Genomic DNA, 21,860 nt, shown 5'->3' with positions numbered 1-21,860 from the left:
AGTAGTATTCTTGCTGTGCACTCTCTGTGATGTCCTAAGGATCTTGAACTCTTCCATTCCGTGGTCGGTCAGACAAGGCTATCCTTGAGCTTCACGTTACTCACCAGCCCCCCCCTCTTTGGTGAGGACAAGGTTCAGCACCATCACCTTTCCTTGTGGGTTCCTGTACTACTTGGAAGAGGAAATTATCATTGACACATTACAGGAACCTCTTTGATTGCTGGTGCCCTGCTGTGTTGTCCTTTCAACAGATGCAATGGTGGCTGAAGTCCTCCATGTGAAGACTCTCCTATCTGTTTATAGAGGGCCTCATCCACTCAGTCTTCCTGGTCCGGTGGCCTGTAGCACTGAATGTATCGATTAATTTAATTACACCAACTGAATAAGATGGTATCTTTTCTCTTTCTCCATTCATGACTAGACCTGTGATAAGCTAAAGACTTATTATACATATTCATTATAGAAGATATTTGCAGAATTATTTTACATGAAGTACAATGTAAAACAGCAAGCACTATTTCTTCATTATTATTTTATATCTTGAGCAGGTAATTTGTGAAGGGTGAATGAAGTGTGTAGGAAGTCAGTAATTTAAAAGTGTTAATCTTTTCAATGAACACTTAACAAACAATTTCAACCATTAAGGGATAGAGATTGTACCAACTGTAGACCAGTATTTTCCTACTCAAAATGAATGGTCAGATACAATGGGCAATACAGCATTTGGGCTAGATTCACAAAAACATACAGAATACTTAGCATATAACAGCCCTTTCATTTGGAGGAAACACCTACCCTTTGTTTGGTATGCAGAAAGCAAACCAAAAAAGCAGAAGTGTCTAAGACAGTGACAAACAGGAGTACCCAGTGTTGCCAAAACTACTTATTGATGCAGTAAAGCAAGATCCAAAGTAAAGCAAAACTCTCCGCTGTGAATATAGCAAAATGAACAAAACCAGTGTCAATGAGCATCTCAGGGAAGAGGGTCCAGGAAGCATTCCTTCCACCTCACAGCTCAAATCTGCACAGCAGAAGAAAGTGTTCTCTTTCTTGCACCATGGATTTTTGTTTTCACTGGAGTATCAATGGCTCAGTTCCAACAGGCCAAAATTGAGGGACTTTCCACCACTAACTAGTGATTAGAGCATACACACAATCAGAAGACATGACTTATTTCAGTTTAAGGAAGAGACTGAGTTCCTGCATTCTGTGAGTGAGCTCAGGACACTGAAACTACCACAGGCACACTCAGTGCAAGGAAAAGGAATCAGTTTCTTGTACTTTGTGCTAAGGTGTGAGATCCATGTGCGATAACTGTGCTACAGTAAATCTTTCAGAGTGAATCCCTTGTGGGTTTAGTGCACAAGAGATAGGAACTTGGACACAGATTGCATTGTGGATACACAATCATTTAGAGCATAATTGTGCCAACCAAGTTATATATACTTAAGTCTTTCCCAGTCACTGAAAAATGAGTTCCTGAATTGCCTTCTTGGATGCAGGCTTATAAATTCTGCCTAAAGTTCCTCTATAAGGAATTAAAGTGGGCAGTGGATTTCAACTTTGTCTTAGAATTAAGATGAGTAGCTATAAATCCATAAATTATTTTAATTATAGCCTTAGTTCTTAAGCTGGTTAAAAAATACAGGGCATTTTAATTAAGGAAAGTTCAAAGTTTCACATTTTTAAATCATTCCTGACAAAAAGGTACACCAGACAAAAAGATTAACAGGCCCATTTAAACTTAATTTCAGAGTTATTTACAGATTTGGCTGTAGAATCTCAGGAAATTCATTTTGCGTTAAAAGATTAAATGCTACAGCTTTACAGAGGATATTTTGTAAGAGTGAGACATAACACAGAGCTTACATTATCTATTTGTGTGTCAGATGCAACACCAACTTCGCATCAAGCTAGGGTAAAAGGTCTCAAAGAGGCTAACAGATTTATTAATTTGCACCATGTTCTTTGACTTACAAAATAATATTTTATGTCATTTTGCTCTTTTCCTAACCAAATGTAGGCTTTGCTTTTTCATAAATATGTGTATTGCAGTTTAACCAGTTTTCAGTTTTTGTTTTTTTTTTTTTTTTGTCATTTGCCATTGCAGTGATTAATCTACCAGGGATTCACCAGATAATGCAAAGCATTTAATTACATTCTTTGATGCTAAAACATACCAATAGTCTTCTCTGCACAAAGCATAGCTCTATGTGTTCTACTGTCCTTTTGTTTTCAGTTGCTTCTGTAAGTTTTAGCAACATATCTCAATATAGACAGAGAAATACAACTGAAAACAGATTTTTAGTCACCACACAGGCTGAGGACCCTTGAAAAATTTGTAGGAGGTTACTAGACTCTATTTTCCCATCAGAGAAACATATTGCTAATTATGTTCTTTAATAGATTTTTCAATGCATGTGCTTCACAGTAACTGTCAGTAGATTCTCAAAATTAATTATTGCAGCTTTTTTTATGTTTCTCTTCCATTAGTGTTTTACGCTGTTAGCAAAGTTGAGGTCCCATCATGGAATCCACAGGATTAGACTATGTGGACAGTGATTCTACCTTTCACAAATTTATTCAGGATCTACAGTAAATTATGTAATAAATGTAATATGATATTTCTATGTCTTAGAAATTGAACTATCTTAAAAATACCGTATTTTCAATCTTTTCCAGTTTGCGGGCTGCCTAAAAATGTAATCAGAACAAATTCCAGCCTGCTACCAATCGTTGACTCCCAGTTATGTTTATCCGAGCCCTTAAAAGTAGCTTACAAATCCCAGTGGGTCTCCTGTGGATCATCAGTTTTAAAGACTGAAGTGATCAGGATGCTCTCACCATTCATTTCACAATTAAAGATACAATTTCATTCAGCAATTCTAGAAAGAATTATTGCTGTGTGCAATTATTAGTGAGGGCAGCACATTTTGATTCAACATGTGATAGGCAAGCATCTCTTTCATAGAGTGTTTATAGCTCATTTAAATGGTTTCAACTTTCTCTGCTTTCCTTTTGCATCTGATAAACCCCTACATTGACTTCTTCCAAACATGCAAGTAACATATTTTCCTTAGCTACAGAACAAACACTACAACCTCTCTAGTTCCTATTCTTTTACATACCAAATCAGACATGTTTTGTTCTCGTTTCTAAATTTAAAAAATCATAGATCAGGAAGAGATTTCTCTTCCACCAACTCTTGAATCAAGAAAAAACGTCTGTCACTCTACATATTATTTAACAATAAAATATTCATTTGATGATACAAGGGCAAAGCACGCAGATTAATAAGGGTGTGTTAAAAAACCCAGGCAAGCATTCAACATAAATCAAATCAATATGTAAATTTGTGTTTGATTGGGAATCCTGCATTTGCCTTGTAAGACCCCAGCAGGGATTAGAGAGCAGCTATGATTAATGAGTTGACATGCCTCTAAATTCCAATTAAAAATCTCCAAATACTAATGTACCACTGGGATGCAAGGAGATTCATCCAATTGTGGATGCTGGGACATGCTTTTTTTCTTTTTCTTCCCTTTTTTTTCCCCCTGGGACCTAATATCTTGATATATGATATGCAAAGGTAAAATGATTGTTAGTTAACCATTCTCTTAAACTGCTGATAACTTTCCTTTGTGTTGGAGCAGCATTTCTGTCTCCAAAAATAAAATTCTCCAAAATGGATGGCAAATGGATTTACTGGAAAGGAGGAAAGGGCAAAACACACCAATATTGTCTGGTACAAATTTGGAATTGGTTTGGAGAGGCGAAGCCAAGCTTAAGTGGAGTTAAACTTGAGATCCATCATTGGCATGTTTTTACTTTGTTACAAGAAAACGTCTCAGTTAAAGTTTCTTATTATACCTAAAGAAAAAACTAGCTTTAGATCAGCTGATGTATAAATGACATACCAAAGGAAGTCAGAACTTTGTTGACACTTAAAAACTGCAGATAATTTTAAAAGTAACAGACATATTTAAAATAGAGTGGATCATCACAGAAGTCAGGAAGAAATGTTTTCCTTCCTGATAAGCACTTCCCAGTAATTGTGATTTTTGGAGAGACAGATTTGATTTTCTTCCAAGGAATGCTTGAAGTTAGAGATCGCTTGGGCGTACACAGACATCTTTGATTCCAGCCCTCTGCTATCACAAGGCATTTTGAAAAGTATCAAGCTTTGTAAAAAAAAAAAAATTCGACTGTTTGCCTTGGCTTTGCTTTTTGAAAGGATTTTCCTCAAAAGTTCATCAGTGATTAGAGTAACTGCCTCCTGAAGGTTCTTCCTCACAGGCTGCTGGAAACTGGGAGGATGTACCCTGAATCTCTCAAACACCTTGATCCCCTTTGCTCTGCCTAGGAAAAGGGAGTTTTGGTCAGGAGAAGAATTTTGGGCTACACACACCTTTGGAGTGACTCAGATTTCATATTCTTAATCTGATCACGAGTCTACTGCTGGTACAAACTGTCTCATTTTCTCTCATGCTCTTGAATACTCCTGGGTTTTTCTTTTTGTTCTTCTTGCTGTTTTTCTTTCTCTTTATTATTATTTTTCCCCAGGAACACATTTTAGTTGCAAAAGCAAGTGTTGATCTTCAGCTCAGTTTTGTACTTTTCCCTCAATGAAGTAGTAACATGCTTGGAACCACATTCCTGATTAATTGGCCGAATAATCTTTCAGTTTGGAGGTCGTTCTGCAATCAGTGACATTATATCTTCGTAAAATAAAGTTGTATACAAATCCTGAATAGAGCAGTAGCATAATCTGGCCAAAAAAAAAAAAAAACACTGAAAGAAGGTAGGGAATGTTCAATAATACATGAAGGCACACATTCCAGGCTCTCTGATTATTTGAGTTGGGAATAGAGTGGGCATGTTCAAAACAGGTGAATTTTACTTATTTATTTGATTGGTGTGGGCTTTTGTTATTTATTTATTATTATTTGGTTTGGCTGAGTTTATCCCTTCACTAGATTTCTGTTATCAGCTACAAAATGACACCTTCCTAGACTGACTGAAATTTCAACTTAATACTGAAATATATTGTTTTTTTTTCTCATAAGCAATATTTCTTTCTCCAGAGAGACTGACTATAAACTGCTCTTTAAAGATTTCAGGAGCATCTTCATAATTCAACTCTGATGCTTCAGAAAAAAAATGATTATGCTCCGGATAGCAACTGTGCCTTTCTGAAGAATGAGCTGTGAAAACAAATCACCTATTGCAGATGTCTTCAGAACAGCTGACCAAATAACACCGATCTCACTTCCTGCAATTCTCAAAAATCTCCACAGACAGTTAGAAACAGTTTCTCACTCTGCTATTGAAGCAATTACAAAAGCCATAATTAAGCTCTATTTCCTAATGTTGTGTATTGCCCTTTCTTGAAAAGCACACACAAAAAAGCCTCCTCTTATGGTCAAATACCGTTAGAAACAAACATCACTTAATTTACAGGCCGTTAGCTGTGCAAATCCCACCTGTCCTATACGCATATGGAGGCATGTGAATGAAAGAGGGTGAAAGGCACATGGATCAACTTATTCTCTCTCTTACCAGGCTCTTACAACTGTGAACTCACAGGTACTGACCGTGGGGCAGGGGAACACCCTCCCATTGAACCTCATAATTCAAGCAGCTTCTTATGATGATCCATTCGTCACTGTGGAAGCCCAAGAAGAATCATGACATATTTTGGCCAAGCCCCAGAGCTTGAGGAGGGCACAGGGATGTTTAGGAGGATGTTCTGTTCTCCTCAACAGTCACAGTCTTCCAGTAAGGGAAAAGATAACTTACTCTTTCCTTTTTGGAGGTCTCAGCAGTCAGAACTAGGACATACTTGCAGAGGAAGGGAGTGTCTGCCCTCCAAACACTGTTAACACAGCAATATGTGCACCTACCAATGAATTTACAATATCACCTCATACTGTTTAATACGTAAGGTACGTATTTTTTGCTTCTAAAAGAAAGCCGCGCTGTATTATAAGTCCCAATTTTTGTCTGGATTTGACATTACAAAGAGAATTCTTTGGTATTGCTGTCAAAACGAAACAAAACACAACTTACAGACTTACACTGATACAGACTGACGATAAATATGAAACATATTTATCTCTCTCTTGGATGTTATGTGTTTACAAAGGCATTGGTGATTTTGTTATTACACTAGGCTTGGTTGATTGTGACATTTTTTTTGAAAGATGATCAAAGATTACTTCCAGTTAATAGTCAAACCCAATAGGTATTAATAATGAATGCTAGAGCCAGTGTTTAGAAAGAAATGTGACAAAAGGCTGGGAGTAGGAACGCATCACATTCTTGTGTATTCATTTTTTTCAACTTTTGAACAGTCAACAAAAGAAGTGATTGGCAACAAATATTAAATCAAGTAGGAACAAAGGCAGCCCTTGAAACTATAATGAATGTGCAGCTCTTTCTGAGGGAAGAGAGTGCTGAAAGCAATGAGATTTCATGAAATAAGAGCTATGGCTTAAGCTGTAATGAAACAATAAATACATTCTTCATGAATATGAAAAGATATTTCCAATTTTTCATTGTCAGGTGTTGGCTCTTATATTACTGCAATCTGCCAACCTGCGCTATGGGGTTTAAACAAAATAGAAGAGATAAGACTGCAGATTTTTAATATAGAAGTAAGTGAAAAAAATCATCATTTTTTATCTTACCTCCTACCTTTTGAGTATGTGACAGATAAAACATGTTTCAGAAGGGGACAACCACTACTAGAAAGGCAGCTGCTTGCTTATTTATATCTTGTTCTCGAAGTACTTCCATAGGATGCCTGAATGCATGTGCCACCTGATTTCAAATGAGTCAACTTTCCATCATGAGAAACTAAGCTGCATAAAGAGAGTTTGCATCTTTCAATAAGAATTTTCCTATATTTTTCCTCTGTTCGCTGGATCTTTAGGACACTATGCTGTGAACTAACTTATGTAGTAAGCCATCCTATAAATGAAGGTGGATTACTACAATTACTTTTTATTTCAAGAAACATAAATATCACATTGATATGAGAATGAAGACAAATGAACATCAAATATGACTTTCCATTTTATTAATGCATTAGTGCCTCTCTCTTTTCCCACCACCAACCTGTAGTGTGCACCTATTTATTTCTCACTTCTTTTCTTCACCTTCCTTTCAGTTCTTTTTTCTTCCCCCTGACTCTTCCTTCTTTCCTCTTTGTAAATCCCCTGTTCCCTAATGTTACTTTTTATTCTCAGTCACTTTATACTTCCTCCAGTCTTCCTTCTCTGAATCATCCCTTATCTACTGCCTGCTTTTCTCCCCACTCCCGCCCTACACACATGCTTATTACTGCTCCAGTCTTTCATATGCACCTCATTCCCATCTGTTCTTTATCTCCATGTTGTCCATCTTATCCTTTTACAGACAGACCATGTTGTTTCTTGCTGCCCACATAAGAAAGAAGGAGTCTTTAGCTGGTCTGCTTTTCTTCATTTCACTGTGTCTTTCTCACACCACATCCCACTTCATAGTGAATGTTAATAACAACTTTATAATAGTTTTATCAAAAATAAAAAAAATACAGTTCCGAATCTGTAAAAAAGAAGACAAGGCTGCTTTGCTTTTGTACAAGGTCCCAAAGATAAGGCCTTGCCTTTGTTGTCTTTGTTTTGTCCTGCTGCTGTTTCTGACATGCCAAACAATTTACATATCTCAACAGCCTTTATTCTTACATCTTTAAAACATAGCTTATAGGAACTATTGAAGAGAAGAAACAATAAACATTATCAAGAGGGGAGAGTCCATTGGACTGGCTAAGGAACTGGGAAATTACTGATGTAAAATATGCAGAGCACTGAGGAGATATTTTATAAAGCTTTTTTTGTTTGTTTTAGATGAAGTTTTAGATTCTGCTAAATGATTTCAACTCCAAAAGTCTCCAGTATGCTTTGGATCACTTCTTGGAGCCTGACTAAATAGAAACGACTCTTAGTCATAACAAAATCTTCTATTTAGGCAAGATCTTGCAAAGTCTTGAGCCTTGGTTGTGGCTCCATTCCTTCAAGCTGGGAGATGTAAGGATAGAGCACAGCCCTGCTGAAAGGGACTTCAGAACACTGACAGATGGGAAGCTGGACGTGAACCAGCAATGTGCCCAAACAGCCCAGAAAGCCAACCATATTCTGGGCTGCATCAAAAGAAGTGTGGTCAGCAGAGTGAGGCAGGTGATCCTGCTCCTCTGCTCTGCATTGCTGAGGCCTCACCAGGATTACAGTGTCCAAATGTGGAGTCCTGATACAGGAGAAATGTGGACCTGTTGGAGCACATCCAGCGAAGGGCCACAAAAGTGATCCAAGGGTTGGAACCCCTCTCCTGTGAAGGCAGGCTGAGAGAGCTGGGGCTCTTCAGCCTGGGGAAGAGAAGGGAGACCTGAGAGTGGCCTTTCAATACCTAAAGGTGGGCTGTAAGAAGGAAGGAGACAAACTCTTAAGAAGAATCTGTTGTGAAAGGACAAGGAGAAATGGTTTCAAACTTACAGAGGGGAGGTTTAAACTGGATATAAGAATAAGTTTTTTACAGAAAGGGCAGTAAGGCATTGGCATGGGTTGTCCAGAGGAGCTGGATGCCTGGAGATATTCAAGTTCAGGTTGGATGGTGCACTGAGCAACCTTATCAAGCTGTAGGTGTCCCTGTTCACTGCAGGAGATTGGACTAGATGGCCTCTAATGGTCCCCTCCAGCTCAAACGATTCTCTGATTCTATCAGGATTATGGCACAAATGACCAGAAAAAGCATACCTTCCACTTTGGTGGTTTCTTTGACTCTGGAAGAAAATGATGGGGAAGAATTTAAGAGTAGAGATTCAGGCATGTTTGAAAATGCCAAACAAATCACTGAAGAAATGTTAAAGAATCAGCATTTCAGTAATTTAAAATTAGTAATTTTAAAACAAGCTTGAATGGGGCAGTTTCCTAGTTTTCTGCTGTTCATGGAGCAAGAGGAGCAGCAGAACTACCAGATGGTATTCTGCAGAAGCTGAGTACACTTGCAGCTGATGAATTTAGGCTTAGATACTAAGAGCAAAGTAGGCTTTTTTATAAGGGCAGATATGGATATTGCTTCTTGCAGTGTTGTTTTGCTGTAGATTTCCAGTCTGTGTTTTGAAAATTTTGATTCACAAAGAAAACATAAAACACATGGAGCTTAGCATCCTCTCTTGTTGAAAGAATACGTGTATTTCTTTGCTAACAAATAGTTTCTTAAGGACCTATTATCTGAATAAAGTAAAATACATGAAACAAGGTCCAATTTTCAATATTTCAGTTTTGATGATACATATGAAGTTCTTTATGTTCTATGTAGTGTTTGCTTGCAATCTATACAATGTGCAGCCACAGTACAATATGAAGAGAAAGTTATTAGTTAAAAAAATCGTACTTTGCTATTCTTGTAAAATGTAAGACCATTCGTTTCTAATTAGACAAAATTCAAGGTTTATTTTTATTTTTCTTCCCTTTTTTCTTTTCTAGCAGAAAAAAGTATGATTTTATTGCATAATTTTAAAATAAGAAATATGTTGTTAAAATTTTTAAACCTTATATCAATTTTTGTCTTTTTTTCATCCTGACAAAAGCTGACCTTGAAGTTATAATGACTCTAAAAAAGTAGCATTTGTGGCCAATATTGAACTTGCTTTTTTCCAGCAGATTCTATTTTAGAATCATAGAATCACAGAATGACCAAGGTGGGAAAGACCCACAGGATCACCCAGTCCAACCATCCACCTATCACTAATAGTTCTCACTGAACCATGTCCCTCAACACGTCAAATGTTTCTTGAACACCCCCGGGGTTGGTAACTCTACCACCTCCCTGGGCACTGGGCATTCCAGTGCCTGACCACTCTTTCAGAGTAGTATTTCCTAACGTCCAGCCTAAATCTCCCCTGGTGCAGCTTGAAGCCATTCCCTCTAGTTCTATCACTAGAGAAGAGGCTAACCCCCAGCCTCCCTTCAGGTAGTTATAGAGAGCAATAAGGTCTCCCCTGAGCCTCCTCTTCTCTAGACTGAACAATCCCAGCTCCTTCAGTCGCTCCTCAAAAGGTCTGTGCTCCAGAGCCCTCACCAGCTTTGTCGTCCTTCTTTGAACACGCTCCAGGGCCTCAATGTCTTTCTTGTCCAAAGAAAGAGGGGCCCAAAATTGGACACACTACTGAGGTGCGGCCTCACCAGAGCTCAGTGCAGGAGGACTATCACTTCCCTGTTCCTGCTGGCAACACTGTTTCTGATGCAAGAAGAGAATGATCAATTAAGCTGTTTTTATGTGCCTAATATTCTATACTGGTAATAGCTTCCAAAACGTTTGTTGAGATTGTCAATAGATGCTAACCTGAAGAAACTGTTCTCTAAAAGATGTAGTTTTGCAGGTTTGCATAGTGCAGAAAGTTTCAAGCAGTGATACAGGTAGTTATCACCTGATGTGACAACATGATGGTACTGTAAGCCACAGTACCTAGACTTCCATTGGATGTCTATGAGCTGTGACAAAAATGAAATTAACTCCTGTCACTTCAGTGAGGAATGAGCAGAGAGATATTAAACAAATACTTAAATATTAGGAGTCCCTGAAGGTTAACAAGCCAGTTTCCTTTAGCTGAAATGACAGTGTCAGCCAAGAACTCGAGGACTCAGTCTATGTTTCTCTCTCTAAAGCAATTAGTCAATCAGTGCTTTCAAAGATCTGCGAAACAATCTGTCCTATTTCATATGTCATATGTAATACAAGAATTACTTTAAAGTGATTAGGTTACTGCACCAAAGTCTGGCAAACAGTTTTACAATAGGCTTGTATACTGTTAAGAGAAACTGGTGGTATGCTAGGAAATGTCAACTGTAAATAAAACCAATTATTTTCAAATACATTGCAGGCTTTCCAAATAGGGAGGAATGCTTCTTACAGAAAGAATTTTTAACCCTGGGAGAATGGACTTTTTAAGAATGGTTTTTAATGTGTTTTGTTTTGTTTTGTTTCCTTTTTCTTTTTCTTCTTCTTTCTTCTTCTTCTTCTTTTTTTTTTTTCATTTTCTTTTTGTAATACCATTTTTGAAGATGTTTATTCATTATGGCAGTTGCATCAAAAATCACTGGACTGCATTGTTCCTTCTCTGAACTTGTCACAGTTCTTATTAAGGTTGCATTTAAGGATCGTCCCTGCATGTAATTCTGAGTACATGGCAAGGAACATGTTTTGAAGATTTGTGAGACACTTTGCCAACTGTCTATTTACTGAAAAGTGACATTTTGATGTACTGAACTGAAATTGTGTTCAGCTTTTGGCAAGTAGTGTTGGAAGGATCAAATATAGAAGTTTGAACATGGTTTAAACTTTCTTCTAATATAAAGCATTTAAATTTGCAGATTAATTTAATTGATGGTGGTATTTTGATTCTACTTTTTGTCCTTAGCTCAATATAAACCTGTAAGAGAAGCATTTTTCAATATCCAACTAACAGATTTGAGTCAAGAAAGCTTTTAACATGCAGGTACTGTGAATTTTTACTCTCTTATGGAGTAAAAATTACTCTCTTTCCATTAGATTATCAATGATTTTTTTACCTGAGTAGTGTGGCTCTCCCTATGTCTTTGAACCGATGAACCTGCTGTAGTGCTGGCAGACAGTCTTGAATATTCATTTTCCTCTGCTACACCTAAAGAAGACAATAATAATTTATTTTCTAACCTGACATTTATGAATTGGTTGATTTCAGTTCAAGATTCAAAAGACTCTGACATATTTTTCTACAAAGGGATGATAAATGTCACACATTTGCCTGGGTATTTACTTCAGTGTTACGAAAGCTGGAAAGGTTATTGTTTATCAAGTATAAACACAATCATAAGTATGTATGTTGATTTATAGAAATGGCACAGAAAGAGCCTACAAATAGCATACTACCTACATGACACTGGCCAGGGATTCCTCCTGCAATGCAGAAATCCCTGGTTCCTCTTCCCCTGGCTTCTTTTCATCACAGAAGCAACGCAAATGGAATGTAACACGGACCTAAGGCTGTTCTCACACTGATGTCTCTACTCACACGGGAAGTCAATAGCTCCAGGTTTTACAACTTCATCTCCGCAGTACCGTAGGGCTTTTTTATGTAACTGTTGTATTTATTGTGCACTCTCCATGCGGGAAATAGCTGTCCAAAATTCTGAAGTGTAAAAACCAGTGTGAAAGAGCCAGGCACAGCCTCCGGCGTCAAAATAAATGAGCAACTCTGTGCAGTGACCACAGAGAGAGGCTCACAGCCAGCATTTCCCATCACTTCTGCTGGAGTGGGAAGACCACTCCCACAGCAGATTGGTGGATCTGGAAGACGAGATCAAGGGAAACAAAGGCGGAAGCAGAAATATAGTGAGCCCACTATAGGAGTTATTAAGCTCCTCACAAACTCACAGACGCCACAGTAGGTCTGGCACCTGACAATTTTATTATTAACCTGCGTATCACTACTCCTTCTTTCACCAGAGTTGGCCATCAGGAGAAAAGGATTAATCCTGTCAGGGGATAATGAAAGTTGAATTGTCCTCAGCGGATTACCAACTGGAACGACAACATCTAATCTGAATTTGGGTGGGAGTAGATGACTTGTAAAGGTCCTTTCCAACCCAAAATGTTGTGTGACTCTATCAACTGTCAGACTCGACTAGGTACTTACCTTTTGGGTGGCTAAAACTAGAGAAGGTGAATCTGTGCCTAGATAGCTAACTATGAGATAAATGAAAATTAGGTGAACTCCACTCTTGTATACTGTACGCAACATAAACTGAATTGTAATGGAAATAATTCAAAAGTTCAAATGCAATGAATTGTAAACTAGTTATGAGATTATGTACTGTACTACTCATAGTTCATTTTCATGTTTCTGTTCAGTTTCTTGTTTCAGTCATGAGACCAGCATAGAAATATATGATGAAACCTCTTCCAAGCCTCTATTTTCTATATAAAAAAATGCTTATTTTTTATATTGATAAATGAGTATTAATTCTTATATGGTTAGTGATGTATGATTTAACTCATTCAAATAAAAGCTGTATGAATTATTTCATAAAATTAGCAGATTTTGTGAGAGAAACAGAACAAGAGTTTTAAAGAGAATGAATGATCCATATTCCTTTCTCAGTCTTAGTTTCCCCCTTATACTGTTGCATACCCATAGCTTTGTAGCTAAGGACAGCTGGTTTTGGCTTTTTTTTGTATTGTTCTTCTGAATGGAGTTTGTGCAAACTATTCCTAAATTTCTACAGCTTCAAACCACCTGGACTTTCTTTAGACACATACAGGCAGTGAAATGGCCAAAGCCCTGGCTGCAGCTGTGGAGATAAAACAAACCTTGTGAGGATCCAGCCCTTCGGATCTACCCAAAGCAGAGAGGGCATCTGAGCATGTTCTCTCAATGCTTTGAACAACGTTTTGTTTCAAGGTGGGGTTCTTTCTTTTTGAAGCTGGTCTGTAACGTATTATGTATATACTGGAAAGTCTGACATTCACATTCTCCAGTATACTAGGTCTGTCAAATACACGTTGTCACTATTCCTTTCTTACACTTACTAAAGCCAGTAAACAAACCCTGCTCTACAACATAATATTTGCCCTGAGCAAAATCACTTTTTTTTTTTTTGTAAAATGAAATGCTTGAAATAAATGTTTTTGTTTTTTTTTTTAATTTGAGATTTCCCTCTAAAAATGTTTCTGTCAACACAATATTTTTTTTTACAATAATAAAAAATGAACCACATTTTTATGCAGAATGCCTTTTTATGTTATGTGTTCTTAATTTAACTTGAATAAAAAATATATTGTAAATTATTTGCAAATTATAGACATTTGTAAAAGAACAAAAAATTTTCCTAGACCAGTAGCATGCTTTTGAAAAAGATACTGCTTTTGAATTATATTCATACACTTAAAGATCTATGGTGCACAATAGCCTTGGGCTAAGAATATCAGTGATTTTCTATGAAAAGCACTTTGATAAGCAGTCTTATCAAACAAATAAAGTTTCCATGTACAGCAACAGCATGTCAACAAAGTCCAAGCAGAAGCTTAGTGGAGTTTGGAAAGATAAATGGAGTAGTTGATTGCACTCTAAAAGTTTTCCTTTACGTGCACTAAGTAAATATTTGGATACCACAGTTGTGCACTGAATAAGACCTTGCTTAATTCAGCACAAGGTTGGAAACATCAATTTAGCAGGGGCAGAACTACAAGAATGCAGGTTAATGAGAAGTACAGGCTGGAGCATGAATTCTGTCATCAGGAGTGGGCTTTCTTTAAACTATTCTCAAGTCATCCACAGTAAATGCTCATGTTTGTGTCACAGGGACATTCTGCAAGGTTGTTTGCTGTGACACCTCTCTCATTCTGTGATTTCCTAGACTGATGGGAACTCATTGCCTACTGTGCTTAGATCAAGTGGTAAGTTCCTATATATCATGCAGCAGCCTGCAGCCCACAGATGACTTGCTTAGAGAAGACAGCCACCTTCTTGGCAGCTAAAGTTAGGCAAGATTCATCCCCTCAGCAGAATAATATATAGAGCTCTTAATAAAACAGTCAGGTTCTTGACAGCTGATCAAAATGAACTATACAGTGAGTCCATTCACATGCATCTCCACATAACAAACAGTGGGCCTCAGATGTAGCTGAAGAGCAGAGGAACAAACAGCAAAGGTTCCTTGGAGAGATAACAGGGTGCTAATGGTGCTGGATAGTTGGCACAGAGCAAAGTGTGTGCCTGTGTGCCTACTGGGCATTATGCAGCACATTCAGTCTCCCGTGGTCCAAACGGGCATCTATGTAGAATATGTCATCTATGTAGAATCAATTGTAGATTTCAGTTGGATCACAGTGGTAAGTACCTCTACAGCAGTCCACTGGGGGTAAAAAACTGTCATATACCCAGGGATTTTCTTCTTTTCACTAACCAAAGGTTCAATCACCTCAATTTCATTATTAGTTGTCAAATTTAATCATTTCACTTTAATAATTAAACACTCCTCTATATCCCATTAAATACAAGGTGGAAATAAATAACTGCATTTCACAACATTTTTATCTGCTGTGTCTGAGTTTTTCCCACTTACTTTGATGTTCTGAGTGATTTAGGATCACAGATTTCAGCACTGTAATATAAAAGATTATTACAGGCTTTCTGATGACTGTTTGCATTTGGAAAAGAAAATAGTTAAAAAAAAAAATGTTTCTTTTAGAATAAAAATCTGGTAGATGTGGCGGGTTTGTAGAAGACAAACCACATGGTCACAGTACAGAATTGTAGATAATTGTGCTAATAATATTATAGACAAAAAGAAGTGGATTACAATATACAAAATGAAAAACAAACTTACTAAAATTGCAGGCTAACAGCAGTCCCAGAAATTAAACTCAGCTTCTCAGAGCAACACAGCATTAATCTGTTTGGAAGCTGAGCTAGCCAGTCTTTTAGTCACTTAGAAATGGTTTTCTAAAGAATCATTGGCTTAGACATAAGATTAACATCTTGGTCAAAGTGACTATTCTTATGACCTTAGTGACTTTAAGTTCCGTGATGCTTCAGAGGAAATGGTGGTGACACTTGTCTGTATTAACTCATGTGATGTTGCACAAAGGTCTTCATACTAACAGTGAAAAATAGGTTATACAGTTCCACTGAGTAGCAATGGGAAACAAATTATTTTATGCTCACAAGTTTTGTAATTTCGGCATCAACTAACTAATAACACATTTCAAGTTTTGCTCTCTGCAAAGTTAGAGGAATCTTGTGTACAGGAATAAAAAATTGAAGTATTTGACATGAAAATATCTCATGGAACATTCAAAAATCAAAGAATCATAGAATCACAGAATCACAGGAGTTGGAGTCCAATCCCCCTACTGAAGCAGGTACCTTACAATAGGTAGGTGTATCAGTAATGCCTAGAGATTTCAAAATCAAGATGTTGAAGTTGAATCCTGCAAGGATTTTTACTTTTAAGAAAGGTGTTTTACAATTCATGTAATCTAAGCACACTGAAAATTTCATTTTGTTAGTGCTTTCTATTATTATTAATGCTATCTGGAACAGTGGCATTCCATACCACATATTTTATTTTTTTATTTTGGTCTTTTGTGTCAGGGTAAAACTAAAGCTTGTAACATTTCTACAACAGCCTGATAGGCAAGACGTAGATTTGAACCTTAAAATACCAGAAATAATGTTAATCCCTTGCCAAGTGGGATACTGAGAAACCTAAAAGGACTTTTTTTCTGCTCACGGCAGAAACCAAAACCATTCCTTACGAAAGCTGCATCAAAATCAGCAACCTTCCATTGAAAGTTTGAGTTTGATGCAGTGATGTTTTCTAATGGAAAAAAAATACTGGAAAATTCCATTGCACATTACACCTTTATGATTAAACTTTCCATTTACAAATGGTTTAAAAATAATTTGTTTATGCATAATTGATTCAGTGTGTTACCGATATGAATAGCCCTGGCAACTAGTAGTTGCAAACACACTAATAAAAAACTTCACACAATTGAAAGCACTCATCTCACCTACCAGTTGGCCTTCTATTCAAGCAATGACCATTTATTTCAGAAACTGCAATCATTTGCTAACTTAACTATAATCATCACAAATTAGAAACATAAAGCATCACTTCATTTCTAAGCTGAAAAAAATGCAGCTCTTGTGATTAAACTCCCAGTTAAGGGATCTGGGGATAAAATGATTGCTCTTATAAAAAACTGATCTCCCGCAGGCCCTATTAGGACATCAGAATATATGATTAAAATCCTACATAGAAAGGAATCAAAGTCTTGGTCTACCCACAGATTTTGTGTTAATATAACAGTCTGACTGTTACACATTTGGAAAACTCACTCCCTCCTCCCTAAATTGTTGTATTGATACAAATGGGGACACAGTTATAACGGACAAAGATGCCTTTTTCTTCTACTACAGTGTGTTCCCAGTTCCACACAGGAATGAATGCACCTCTACACTCCTATGACTTCTCAAACTGGATGAATTTTCTGCTTTGATTATCAGAAAGATCAGGAAGAATTATTTTGGCCTACAACTGCAGAATGAATTTCCCTGGAAAAAAAAAAAGAATTATTTAATTTTGAAATGCTTCATTTCAAGTAATAAAGCTTGATTTTTTTCATTTCAAAACCAGAGGATTTTTTAAGTAAAGTGTATCTGGAACATGAAATATTCCTGATAAACTTGATTTTTCAGTTCAAACCTATGCATATTAAATAGCTCTAGCTTTGGATTTTTTTTTTTTTAAGGATAGTATATTTGGAAAACAAAATGTAGTATTACACTTGATACTTTATTCCTTCAAATTTTCCAGTGTTGTTTGCAAGTTACCAACTATATTCTACATTATGTGCACCTCCACCCTAAGCATTAAAGGCAATACAACTGCTCTACTTAGGTAAACAATATTCAGATTTAAGTTTTTGGTAGGAAGATAGCCATATGCAGTATCACACATATATTTAGACATTTGCTCCTCCACATTCCATCAAAATAAATGTGGCTGAGGGAGCTGGGATTGTTTAGTCTGGAGAAGAGGAGGCTCAGGGGAGACCTCACTGCACTCTGCAACTTCCTGAAGGGAGGTTGGGATGAGGAGGGGTTTGGCCGAGGCAACTAACAGGACCCGAGGAAATGGCCACAAGTTGTACCAGAAGAGGTTTAGGTTAGACATAAGGAAGAACTTTTTCTCTCAGAGAGTGGTCAGGCACTGCAATGGCTGCCCAGGGAGGTGGTGGAGTCGCCGTCCCTGGCAGTGTTCAAGAGGCGCCTGGATGAGGAGCTGCGAGATACGATTTAGTGCTTGTGGTAGCAGTGGTAATGGGAAGATGGTTGGAATAAACAATCTTGCAGGTCATTTCCAACCTTGCAATTTTATGATTCCATGAATACTTTCTTTTTGTCTCATTTTATATTCATAGTTGTGTAATCACATTATCTGATTTTCATAATACAGGTGTTATAACTTTAGGTTTATGCTTATAGGACCTTGAAAGATTTAATTTGGTCACTCTTCTTGCGCTATTTTGATCATCTTGCTGCAATTACATACAATTTGTCATTCACTAGCAAGGCACTTGTACCAATGGGAGATCCTGATTTTCCATTGTCTCTTCCGTTTTTCTTGATTATAGAATCAGAAGCCGCAAATCTCAGTTCTCCTAAGGCTATTTACAGACTTGCAGCTGAGGTAATTACAACTTCCTCAACAGAGGCTGTTTCATTTTTTTCACATTCAGCTTTTATTGCGGATGAGCTTATCAGTTCATACACACAAAGTTAAGCCACTTCCAGAAACAGAGATATTTCACAACTCAAGAGATTCCAGCTTGACTGTATCTTTAAAAGCGCATTGAAAGGCACACTTCAGCAATTTTATGTTAGAAGAGATTTGGGATTAAAAAATGCTTACCATTTGATACCGAATTTCCATTTTCAGCAGTCACAGAACTGGACAGTGGATTAGAAGACTGAGTTCCATGGTTATTTGCATTTTTATCCTGCGTTGCTGACCCAGTATCTGATGCATTTGGATCTTCTCTGCTCCTCAAGTTCAGGTTAGTTTCAGCACCTGCCGTAGAGAGAAGGCTTGTCAGCTTCCGATTTGCTAGTGGCTTTCACACAGAAATAGACACAATTAACTTTGAGAAACCAAATTACTTTATCAAATCAATTTAATTAATCGCTAAGTTCACTAGACCAGCAATAAACATGGAAGGTTCAAGTAAATTACTTTTGCAGGGATTTTTTTTTTTTTTTTTTTTGCAAGTGTTCCACCTGTAGCCATTTAAAGTTTATGAAATTGAAAGCTTTAACAAAATTTTATTTGTACTGTTTCTCTTCACATATACGTCAGCTGAAAAAGCTCCACATGTTTGTATTGACCCTATTTTAGGTCCTATTCTATGTCACAGAAGTTCGTATACTGCTGTCAGCACTGCATTGTCTTTTACCATCACATTAGGTCAGAACAATAACAGCCAAAACATGGCTTTATTCTTTTCTTTCATTCCCCCCCCTTGAAAAATGAGACAGTCTTTAACATAAAACCATAAGTAGCAACATTCCTGCCAGCAAGGCCTCCCCATGGGCACTATTTACCCTGCCTCAGGGCTTTCCAGCCATCAGCTGTCACTTTCTATAACATTCTGGATTTTCAAGTCATTGCTTCTAGTTAAATTTCTTCAAGATACCAGAAGGAGCCCTGGTCCTGGAGTAGATCACAGGCTGCATACAGTGCATATTTCCTCACAAAGAAAAGGGCAAAATTCTCTTTTCTTCTTTCCATCTTGACTGAGGGCAGAGGGGACTGAGAGACAAGGCCAGGAATGGTGCCCACTGCACATCCAGCACCTGTGGTGATGCCCACTCTGCTGTTCTGTGGCAGCTCCAGTGAGACTGCTTTAAGTGCTGCACTGGCAGGGTTCTCTGGCTAGCTCCATTTCAGCTTCCCTAACTCTCTCCACCCACTGGGAGCTGGCATTGGCTGCAAGTCTGATGCATAGTGGCTCATCTGTGTACAGAGGCCCTCATTTAGCACTTTGAAAAAGAAACACTTCCTCTGACAGTCCTCAAAGAGCTTGCTTTTGGGTGGGTCTGCTTAAGCTTTGTCATAATAAGAGCAACAACTGATGGAAGTCAAAAGACTAGTTATTAAAACCAGTGTTATAGCATTCACTCGTATGTCCAGTGACATTCTCAGCTCTCTCAAAGATGCAATATATACTTATAAGTGTCAAGCACATACAAATTTTTCAAGGGGAGAGGAAAAAAACCTTCTTCACAAATGCAACAGATACTTTTCCTGTAGATTTTCAAACTTAACATCGAGTGCATGGTCAACTTTCATTTTCATACCTAAACTGAAAAAAAAACAACCTTGAATTACACAGTACCAACATTCTTTTGAAAAAAATTAATGAAATGAAAACTATACTTCCATTTTGATTGACTTGAAATGTTTCCTTTCACTGAAAAGGGCTTTCTTAGTTGTGTTTAGCTTTCAGTTATCTAATACTGAATCTTTCTTAACATTTCCTTTTCTAACAAAAAAGCTGTCTTGAAAAGCCAGAAAGTTCATTTCCAAGCTGTCAGAATAAAATATTTCAATGTTTGTTTTTTTTTTTAATTCCCTTTCTTGCCCTCATTCCCTGATCTTTACTTGTTGCCAGAACTGACTGGAGTACTTCAGTGGTGCTGTTTCATAAACTGCATATTTAGACAAAAGTGCTATGCACTGAAAAAATGAGGCCACCTCTACCCGCAGTAAGTGATTTGGGGCAGGCAACAGAACTGGAGTCTGAGCTAGAAAATGCATGCAGCACAATCATAAGAGCATGCCTGATTTAGCTTTTGTGAAAGCAAGTTGTCTGAAAAATGTGTCTTTGCAACTCGCATTTAATTTGTCTGAAAAGGAAATGTCACTTTTGGATGTTAATAGTCAGTGCACTTGCCTATAGATCATAATCCACCTACATAATTATTGTGCTACCTTTTACATAAAGAGTCTCAGAGTAAGTGGCTGGGATCCTTATTTTTCTTGATACCCAAAAGATTTACTGATTTGCCTGACATCTGCAATTCATTTGACTATGCAAGTGGAAAGACATTTTCTTCCATTCCTACTCTGTAGAAGCCTTTTGTTTCATGGGTACATTGTTATCTTTTCACAGCATTCATGAAGGGCTCTCAGAAAAAAAAAAAAACAAAAAAAAACAAAAAAAAAAAAACCCAAATATAATATATATATCTTTTCTCCTTTGTACTAAACAGAGTTGTGGATATTTATCACTGAGTGAAAATCTCATAATAAACTGGCAGAAACAAGTAGTGGACAAACGAAATACCTTTTGAGACAGCTATTTACATAGAGATATGCTATCCCATTCACTCTATTCAGTTTCTGTAACAAATGTACATCTTCAATTACTTAATCATAGAATCGTGAAATTGCAAAATCATAGAATGGCTTAGGTTGGAGGAAACTTTAAAGATCATTTAGCTCCAGCCTCCTGCGTTGGGCAGGGTTGCCAGCACCCAGATCAGGTTGCCCAGGATTCCATTCAACCTAACCTTGAATTCCTCCAGAAATGGGGCATCCACAACCTCCCTGGGCATCCTATGCCAGCAAGCGCCTCACCATGCTCTAAGTAAAAGTTTCTTCCTAACATCTAAATCTCACCTCTTATAGCTTGAAGCCATTCCCCCTTGTTCTATCACTATCAGACTGTCTAAAAAGTCACTTCCCCAGCTGCTTGTAAGCTCCCTTCGAGTACTGGAAAGCCACAATTAGGTCTCCTCAGAGCCTTCTCTTATCCAGCCTAAACAATAGAAGGATATAATAAAGAAAAAAAAACTTTGCAGTGCCTTATTTCCTTAATCTTGTGGGCAGAAGAGAAGCCCGTATTCTGTTTCAAAATAATCTGGATTGTATAAAGGCGATCGTACTGATTTTCTATATATAGGCATCTGCAGCTCCTTGTTGGAGCAGAGATGTGAATCTCTGGGAGAAGTGGAAACACGTATGTTGGCTAACTTCTAAAAGACTCCTGAAGAGGCTGTAGTTTATGTATGCAAATAGGTACTGGTTATTTATTTTTTACTTTGTATAAAATGGGTGAGTTTCTTAAGAAAATCTCTTTTATAGATAGGATAACAAGTGGATACTTTAGTCAGGTGTAACCAGGGTACTGTCCTGCACATCCTACATAGGATGACTGGGCGATCCAGGCTGGAATTGGGTGTCCCTCTTTGCTGCCTTCCCACTACCTAA

General features: G+C 37.5%; 1 protein-coding gene across 1 annotated transcript in view; it reads right to left on the bottom strand.

Annotated features, from left to right (window-relative positions):
- MYO16 (myosin XVI) overlaps positions 1–21,860 on the bottom strand; it is a 261,913-nt gene that overhangs the window by 4,462 nt on the left and 235,591 nt on the right. Inside the window, exons 32-33 of the mRNA XM_042810398.1 lie at positions 18,501–18,659; positions 11,610–11,701 (exon numbers count right to left, since the gene is read on the bottom strand). Of these exons, the coding sequence (XP_042666332.1) occupies positions 11,610–11,701; positions 18,501–18,659 (251 nt within the window). The remainder of the gene's footprint in view (positions 1–11,609; positions 11,702–18,500; positions 18,660–21,860) is intronic.

Source organism: Centrocercus urophasianus, unplaced genomic scaffold, assembly GCF_019232065.1.
Source record: "Centrocercus urophasianus isolate 14NV4802_14NV808 unplaced genomic scaffold, USGS_Curo_1.0 seq_12, whole genome shotgun sequence".
Classification (NCBI taxonomy): domain Eukaryota; kingdom Metazoa; phylum Chordata; class Aves; order Galliformes; family Phasianidae; genus Centrocercus; species Centrocercus urophasianus.
The sequence above is the reverse complement of the archived record's forward strand: the minus strand, read 5'-3'. Positions and strand labels throughout refer to the sequence as shown.